The sequence below is a fragment of the Ziziphus jujuba genome, chromosome 1 (genome assembly GCF_031755915.1).
Source record: "Ziziphus jujuba cultivar Dongzao chromosome 1, ASM3175591v1".
In the NCBI taxonomy this organism is placed as follows: domain Eukaryota; kingdom Viridiplantae; phylum Streptophyta; class Magnoliopsida; order Rosales; family Rhamnaceae; genus Ziziphus; species Ziziphus jujuba.
The window spans coordinates 42,106,818-42,116,345 of record NC_083379.1 but is presented as its reverse complement, the minus strand read 5'-3'; the positions used below and the strand labels follow the sequence as shown (position 1 = coordinate 42,116,345).

The window sequence follows — 9,528 nt, the reverse complement described above, 5'->3', positions numbered from 1 at the left end:
CAGAAGTCTATCTCAACAAAAGAATCTCTCCTAAAAATAAATAAATAAATAATTCACAACGAAATATGAATGTAATTTTTCCGTCCAATGGAGAAAAGTCTATCAGAATTTCTGCATATGTCAAAAGTGGATTCTTTGAAGAGTCTCGAAATGCATTTGTTGATTATTTAGTCAAACAAAAATTTTAGCCAAACATTCTTGGCCAATGAAGATGCTTGTCCCAACAAAAGTCATCATCACTAAAATCATTGTTCCCATAATTGTTTAAAATCCATTTTTTGGGCCTAATAAATTACTTATTTCTCTCATTTGGCCAAAAATAGTGGTATGAACAGCCTCCTAAACTAATGACTTGTTATCTGTATATTAATTTTAGAGTAAGAACTTTTCTTATTGCCATTTGATCCGTTCAACTCCTGGATCTATCTTTTTTTTTTTCTTTTTTTTCATTGGAAGGAATATTCTAACTGTCATGAAATAATTGGTTACATATTTCCATATATATATATATAGTTGGTACTTTGGTATAATTTTTGTATTAGGATGCGCAGTTATTATTATTATATACATATATTTATATATTTCAACCTTTATCATCATTTTCCTTCATTTATAATAATTTCCTTGTACTATTTTAAATTACTGTTTATCCCAAAAATTTAAATATTATAATTTTAATTTATTATATATATCAATATTTGTCAACATTAGAATAGTTAAATTTACTCAATAAAATATACGAAAATGCTTATGCATGTGGGGAAAGTCGCCCATCACTTGGTAAACGAGAACCAATCATAATTATCAAATTGATTAAATTGTGCAGATATGACTGTTATATATAGTTATTGTCCACCATGTGGTACTCGACTTTGCCCACAGTAGTTGTCGTAATTAGATATATATATATATATATATATAGCCTTTTTCTCTCCGGAGACGGAGCTTAGGATAACCTAAAATTTTCAACATCCTATAAGCTAAAGATAATCTGAATTCATCAACATCCCACAACATGTTACAGGAGATCTGCATTCCATAACATGTTACAAAATATTAAGAGACAGCTCTGTCATCCAAAAGAAAATTAAAATAAACAAACTACAGTCAATTTAGTGGATAAAAACAAAAATTATGTATATTAACAAACAGTAGAGATGAACTTTTTCATTTTTTGCTTCACAGCACAAATCAACCTGTTTTATCTGCTTGCACTTTTCTTTTTTATATTTTAAACCATGAAGTTCTACTTTCTTGCTCTCTACGTACACTATAAACCCATAAAAGAGGAAGCTATTAACCATAAAAAAATATGGACCATTAAAATGATTATTCTATGCACTTTTTATCTATACTGGTTTGTCCAATGCTAAGTTGTCTAGCGAACATGGGCCTCAGCCGCCAAAAAAAAATATATTGTAAGATTGTCAGACCAAAAACAAAAGTACTGAATGCTCGCCGTATAATTTGATGCCACCTGGATAAATTTACATCTACCGTTTTAAAATTGAAAAAAATAAACTAATTAAATATTATTATATTAATTAAAAAATATTTTAATATCTATTTTTTTCTTTAATTAATAAAATAAACAAACTACACTAAATTTAGTGGAAAAAATCAAAATTAAATATGTTAACAAACAACATTTAAAATTTCATTAACAAAACTACAGTAGAGATCAACTTTTTTCATTTTTTGCTTTACAGCACAAATCAACTTGTTTTTTTTTTTTTTTTGGCTGAAAATCAACTTGTTTTATCTGCTTGCACTTTTCTTTTTTTATATCTGAAGCCATGAAGTTCTACTTTCTTGGTCTCTAAAACGACTTAAAATATTCTTTTACGCACACTACAAAGCCATAAAAGCGGAAGCTACTGACCATAAAAAATATGGACCATTAAAGTGATTATTCTCATAATGCCCTGTACCATGCACTTTTTTATCTCTACTGGTTTGCCTCAGCCCGAATATTAAGTTTAAATAAATTAGAAAAGAAAACACATGGGCCTCAGATTAATAGTACTGGTCAATAATAAATGCTCCCGCCAATAATTTAACGCCACCTGGACAAATTTATATAATGCTCTGGACCGAAGTTGGAGTTTTCTCCATCATCTACTTTGAAACCAAAAGCAAATTATTTGATATCTCTCATACTTTAAACATGAATTTCTATCCTTGTATTTTACTTTTTCATATTTTCAGCCATGAAGTTCTATCCGTGTACTTTACTTATTCTCTTTTAAAATCAACTTGTACTTTACTTTTTCATAGTTTAAATACTTTTTCATAGTTTAAACCAGGAAGTTCTATCTTTTGTTACTCTAAAATGATGTTTATAAAACTCATTTATTTGTAAATAAAAAACATAGAATGTAATATCCCATTTTTATTGGTGAATTTATTATTATCTATTGATATTATTTTCAATTAATCATTTTTCATCAATATTATCTGCAATTTAATCATCGCATTTGATATGAAATTTTTTGTTCGAGTTTATTAGGAGATGATCCATTCTCCTACTAGAATATGCATAATTGCAAAAAATTTTCGAACCTAAGTTAAACACTTTGAAAAAGGTTCTACGTTATAAAAGTGGCCATCAATATATTTGAATATCCCCATTTCACATCCAAAAAATATGAAATTAGATACTAGTAGTCTACCAATACATTTTGCACTCGTCTACATTGATCATCACATAAAAGATAAAAACAAAATGGAAAGCAAAATAAGTTCTTCAGGAACATCCTGTCACACAACCCCCCCCCCCAACAAAAAAAAACTAACAAAAAAAAAATTCAAATCAATGGTTCAATTTCATAATAAGTGCAATGTACCCTTCTTTTATTCAATTTGCTCTTTGTTTTTTTTTTTTTTTAATCATAGTCAATTAACTCCTTTAAATAGAAAAAAAAAACATTAAATAATAATCCCTAAAACTAAGCACAAAATACATCATAGCAAATAATGGCTAAAAAATGAGTCAGTTCAAATCCCCCCATCTCTAATATCAAATAAATAAAAAATAATAGCTAAATAATAGAAGAATTTTCCTACACACTTATTTTTTTTTTTTAAAAAAAAGAACCAAATAATATATAATTAAATAATAAACATTTATAGATATCATGATCCTAGCATTCAACTTCAAATCTTCTCTATTATAAGCACTCCTAGGCTTGGTCGCGTAGTAAAACTATCGGATCCATTTGATATGCAGAACATTTTTATTTCAGACTGGACTAGATAAGATAGAATGGGATAAAAATTAATTTTTATCAAGTCTTTTTTTGGTGGTAATAGATTGGACTGTCTTTTATAATAAATAATAAAATAAATATAATTTATCATATAATATATTAATTAATTATTTAAGCAAAATGATTTAAATTAGTTAAATCTTTATCTAATAATTTCTTAAAAATTTTATATAATTAACTTATTATAATATCAAAATTGTATATAGACATAAAAAAAAAAAAAAAACATAATAACTATATTGCTAAGAAAAAAAAAAGAAAAAAAAAATAAAATAACTCCAACGCTAATGCAAGGGAATGGACCAAAAAAAGATAAACAAAAAGGAAAAAAATAATAAATAAAAAAGATAAAGTAAAATATAAAATAAAAAAGAAGAAGATGAAGAAGAAGGAAAATGGAAGAAGAAAAAAAAATGATGCTCCACAAAAAGAGGAAGACAACGATAAAATAAAATAAAATAAAATATTTATTATTATTATTTAGGTGAAAAAACACTCAGATATGAAAATATTTATTATTTTTTAATAAAATAGGTTTTAGAATTTGATTTTATATATATATACATATATATAAATATATATATTTCATGGATAAGAAAAGTCAAAAGAGAAAGGGAAAAGTTGGGTGCTACCAATCATAGTTCAAAATATCCATAGTTTCTTCTATATTTTTTTAAAATTTTTATTTTTTCAATATATCTATAAAAAATTTATATTTGGAATTAAAATGGATAAAATTTTCATAATTTCTTTCAAAATTTTTGATATTTTTCATAAATTGCCTATTCATATATATCCATGTTAATTCTTTCATATTTTGTTCAAAATTTCCATAAGATTAATCGATATTTTCAAAATTTTCACTTAAGTTTTTGGAAATATCCATTAAATTTAATATGTATTGACAAAAAAATTTTAAAAAAATATTACTAATAATATTTACTTAAGTATATAAGATAGAATATTGTACATAAACCTAAATTAATTATTAAAAAAATATTGTATATTGATCATTACTTTTCATAGTACTCATCGAAAAAGAAGAATGAGAAAGAAAACAATAGTTTTTAACCACCAAAGAATTCTACATGGTATTAAAATACTATTCATATATCATAATGTAATTATAATAGTTATATTATATATAAAAATTAATAAATAAGTTTACCACATATGTATTATTTTTTTCTTATTTCTTTATCAATAATATTATATTTATATCCTTTTGCACCTATTATAATTCTATCAATTAAAAAAATATGATATACATTCAATATTTTTTCAATTTTTATAATTAAATTGATAATTATCTGATTAAGTAAGTTAGTACTAAAATTTCAATAAAATTTTTTATTCTTTTTTATGAATTTTCATTATTTTTTACTATTTTTTATAAATCTATATTGATATTCAATAATTTTAAATATTTTTATAAATATTTTCGTATTTTAGATATTTTGTAAATGCCAATTTTTAAAGCTTGCTCCGTGGATGTGGACTATCCCATGCTTCCCCATTGGGTTACCTTTTTTTACTTTATCGGGTGTTTTCGGGACTATTTCTGTAAGTGGGATTTCCATATTCCAAGAAAACGCTAACATCAAACGCTAGTTAGGACTAACTTTCCTTGCTCCATATGGCGTGCTAAACACTAAATATACTTTTATATAAATATACTTTAATCATTAAGAAAATAAAAAAAAATAACCCAAAAAAAAATTCTTCTCCATTTATAGCCACAAAAGAGGAAGCTATCGACCCGTCAAAGTATAAGACAATAAAAACCGAGTTAAAAGAAATTGTTTTCAGAGCCAAAAATCAAAATATAAATAATTGAGTTGAACATGAGGATTTCATGTAAGATTATTCTCAAAACTAAGTTAAAATAGTAATTATTCTCATAGTAACTTGTACTGTGCAATTATTACCCCATAAAAAAGGGGAAAAAAAAACACACTTGACTCAGCACTTTTCCGTCTCTATTTGCACATTTTTGTCTTACTTTGTTTCACATAAGATATCATTAGTACGAGGCTTTTAGGTACAACTTTACGGAATACCTCAGGAAGGCCGTATCTGCCTATATCTTAGGAAGTGGTCTGCCTCTACATTCCTCTTTTGAGGCTTATTGCGCAATGTAGAAATTATTACCAAAAAAAAAAAAAAAAATTATTACGGAATACCTCATCTATTTTGTCTGGGTTTAAACGTGGGAAGAAAGGGAAGAGGAACAAAAGAAAAAGTCCTTATGGGATTTGATGAATTTTGATGAAATTGATGTGGGTTCTCAAGGTTTTTGTTGCGAACGACATTGAAAGGATCACTACATACATTTATAAGATAAAAAACATGGAAGTTGGAAACAATTACAGTATTAAGAATATGTGCAGTTTTGGTTAAGAAACGAAATTTGCACATTGTTACATAAGTAACAGGGTGTCACAAATTACTCATCACCAAACACGTAATAATATTAATATAAGATTTACATATTTTATTTTATCATCTATGACATTGTATATGATTAAAAATAGTTGAATTTATGTTGCACATGAAAATTAAAAATTATATAGATGATATGACTTAATCATTACATATAGTACTTTCTCCATTGCAAAATAGGAATTACATTCAATTGAAAAATTAGTAATAAAAAAAATAGTAATACACATTCATAATGAGCATTAAGAACATCTTCAATGGAAATGTGTGGATTGTGAAAATTAACATACCACAAGAAAATATAGGCATTGTATTAAAAAAAATTGCTTTACAATGATAATATTTAAAATGAATTTTTGTGTGACATGACCCAAAGACCTTTTTTTTAGTATTACTAATAGTCTCTATTGTATAGTATCATAGAAGAACAATTTTTAAATTGATTGGATATTTATATCACCTAAAATATCATCATTGTCATTTTTTTATTTTTTATTTTTTTGATAATAGATATCATCATTTTCAATTGTTATATTATATAGATAGTAATTTACATCCACCACCATTAAAGATGCTCTAATACTTTTTTTTTTTTTCCTTTTTTCTATCAGGATCATAGTCTAATACTTTAACTTTTTCTATGTGGACCATGGGGTGGGTATTATATCGTGTTTTGTAATCTTTTTCCAAACAAAAATAATACTATATGCTCCTTCATTTTTTACATATTAATTTAGTGCTCCTTAAATTATGGGTTTTGGTTAAAGGGGATACAAATTGAAGTAATAAGTAATTGACGTGATGTATGTGCTTTCGTAAAGGAAAAGTTAAGCATCTTATATGCTTCTGGCAGATAAATTTACTTCTTCTTTTTTTTTTTTTTTTCCTATTTAAAAATGCTCATTCTATGGCATGAGCATCCAAATCATGCAAAACACGACTTATCTTCTAGAGCTAAGAAACTTCATCTATATATATCAGCAATGCATCCAGTTGATTTAATAAGCAATTATGTGGGCACACTGACCGTTCTCCAAACCCCAGACAGCGCGCATGTACTTATGAAGCTAGCATTCTAATTAAGGTACCAATGTGTAGGATAAAGTTTATATATAGTATATATTAAAATTGTTGTATATGATATACCATTCAACTTCGTTTGAACGTCCTTAATATTTTGAACTTCTTTCTTTGTTTGTTCACCACACACCCAACCACTCCCCCACCCCCCGGGGCGGCGCGGCTTAGTACCTTAACTTTTATTTTATGATATATATGCACACAGTTTGGGGTCTTTTATAAATTTTATTTTCCTGTTTTTCTTGATGGAGAAGAAAACTTGGGAGTTTTGGATACGGACTGTACACCGTTGCAGTCTGATTGAGTTGTATACGAAAGAAAAGAAGAATGGAAATAACAATACGCGACGGAGATGATAGAATGGTAAGACTCTACGAGGCGTCAGCAGAAGGATGTACAGCCAGCTTGAATTCATTGATGGAGGAAGACCCTCGAATTCTCAGCAAGATATCACTCAACTCTTTAGGTGAAACTCCTCTTCACATATCAGCTTCACTTGGCCACTTAAATTTCACCAAACAACTTGTTTCTCAAAAGCCAAAACTTGCCGAGGAGCTGGATTTGCTCAAGCGATCACCTCTGCACTTGGCGTCCGCCGAGGGCCACACAGAGATAGTGAAGGCACTAATAGAAGTGAACAAAGATATGTGCTTGGTTAGAGATGAAGATGGCAAAATCCCTCTTCACTACGCTGCCATGAGAGGACGTGTCGAAGTGATTGAAATGCTTATCAGCGCGGAACCAAAGTCGATTCAAGAGAAGCTTAATGAAGGAGAAACAGTGTTGCACCTGTGTGTTCAATACAACCAGTTGGAGGCTCTAAAAGTGTTGGTTGGATCAATATTAGAGGGTGACATTCAGAATGACGAGTTCCTCAACTCCAAAGATCAGGAATATGGCAACACCATTTTGCACTTGGTTGTGATGCTAAAGCAAATTGAGGTATGCATGCATATCCACAGGCTCCGCAATTAATATATATATATATATATTATATATGTATATAATCTATGCACAACAAGGGTCACTAAAAATTCGAATAGCAAAAAGTATAAATCTGCACGTACAGCAAGGGGTTTTATAATAATATATCAATTTTTGATAATGTATATACATATAAATAACATCGAACCAAGATTCATGAACATAGATATTCGACAATCAAACGTATATTAGGACAGGAAATAGCTACATTATAAGTATTGATAGGTGAGTTGCGAATCGAATAACTGAACTTATATTCTATGAAATTTAATTAATAATATAACTTCTTGCCTTATATTATCATATGTTTATTTGGCAGGTGCTAATTAAGAGTCTCATTCATCATTTATATTTAAAATAATTTTATTTTTATATTTAGCTAGCTAGAGATCGATCGACATGGGACATAAAATATTAATGGCATTATTGTTGTGTGCAGACGATAAAATACTTGGTTTTAATACCTGAAGTGAAAACGGGAGCGAGTAGCTTGAACAGAATGGGGTTTACAGCCTTTCGAATGATAGAGCAACTTCCAAAGGACTTCAAAAGCATCAAAATCCTCAATATTCTTCAGGATGCACTGGGTCCCCATCCCCAAACACAAAAACATGATGATAATTGTAAGGAATCATCAGATGCAAGTTGTTGGAGACAATGCCTGAGGTACATAGGTAAGTACAATGTTGATTGGGTAAAAGATAGGAGTGGATCTCTCATGGTAGCGGCAACTGTGACAGCATCAATGACATTCCAAACTGCAGTTAACCCGCCTGGTGGTGTGTGGCAAGAAGATACCACCACCACCACTTTCAAGATTGACAACAATACTTATTGCGGCCCCGGCCAAAATCAAACATGTATTGCTGGAACTTCAGTGTTAGGCTATATCTGGAAAGACCAATATATGTTATTTTTAGCTTATAATAGCATCGCTTTCCTCTCAGCGCTCAGCATAATATTTTTGCTTCTTACTGGATTCCCAGTTACGTACAAGCCTTTTATGTGGCTTTTGAATCTTGCCATTGCTGGCAATATTACGTTTATGGCACTTACCTTCATGGAAGGAATGTACTTGGTCGCGCCTTTGAAAATTCAGGATGAGGTAACGAGGATCTACTACAGTCTATTTTACACATGGATTGCAATCGTTGGGATCGTCATTCTGCAACATACAATTCGCTTAGTCAATTGGGCTTTTAAGAAGATACTCAAGCATCTCAAAAGTTCCCATGCACTCTATACTAGTACACAGGTTTAATTGTTGATGTTAATTTGGATAATTAGTTGTGGTAAATTACTTTTTTTTTTTTTAATCACTCTGCGCTTTCAGCCTAGCTAACTGGCACTAGCTAGCAGCTTTTGTTTTCTCTTATGCAATCTAAGTTATAGAATTTGGTATGGTAACAAGTCAAAGTCTATTTTGACTGTGGCTTTTTGAACGTATTTTCTAAATTATAAATATGATAGGATGGGGATTTGTCTTCAAATTTTAAGTTATCTCTAAATTATGTGTCTCACTCTTACCACATAAACAACTTCTTAATAAACGACTAATCAAATTCAAATTCAGCGACATTCACTGATTATATATAGAAATGTATATTATTAAACTTAGAAAATAGGGCAAAATACATTAAACCTCCTTGAACTATTCTATAATTACATATATAACCCCTAAAAACCATGGGCGGAACCAAGAAAATGATCGATCTCCAAGAGGACCGAAATTTTGCTCTTAACACTTATAACT

The 9,528-nt window shown here is 28.9% G+C and overlaps 1 protein-coding gene across 1 annotated transcript; it reads left to right on the top strand.

Annotated features, from left to right (window-relative positions):
* Positions 1–6,646: 6,646 nt before the first annotated feature.
* LOC107403404 (ankyrin repeat-containing protein BDA1-like) lies at positions 6,647–9,243 on the top strand. Its single transcript, XM_016010289.4, has 3 exons — positions 6,647–6,795; positions 7,046–7,733; positions 8,215–9,243. Exons 2-3 carry the CDS (start codon positions 7,119–7,121, stop codon positions 9,034–9,036), a joined length of 1,437 nt encoding a protein of 478 aa, XP_015865775.3. The 5' UTR covers positions 6,647–6,795; positions 7,046–7,118; the 3' UTR covers positions 9,037–9,243.
* The last annotated feature ends 285 nt before the right edge of the window (positions 9,244–9,528 follow it).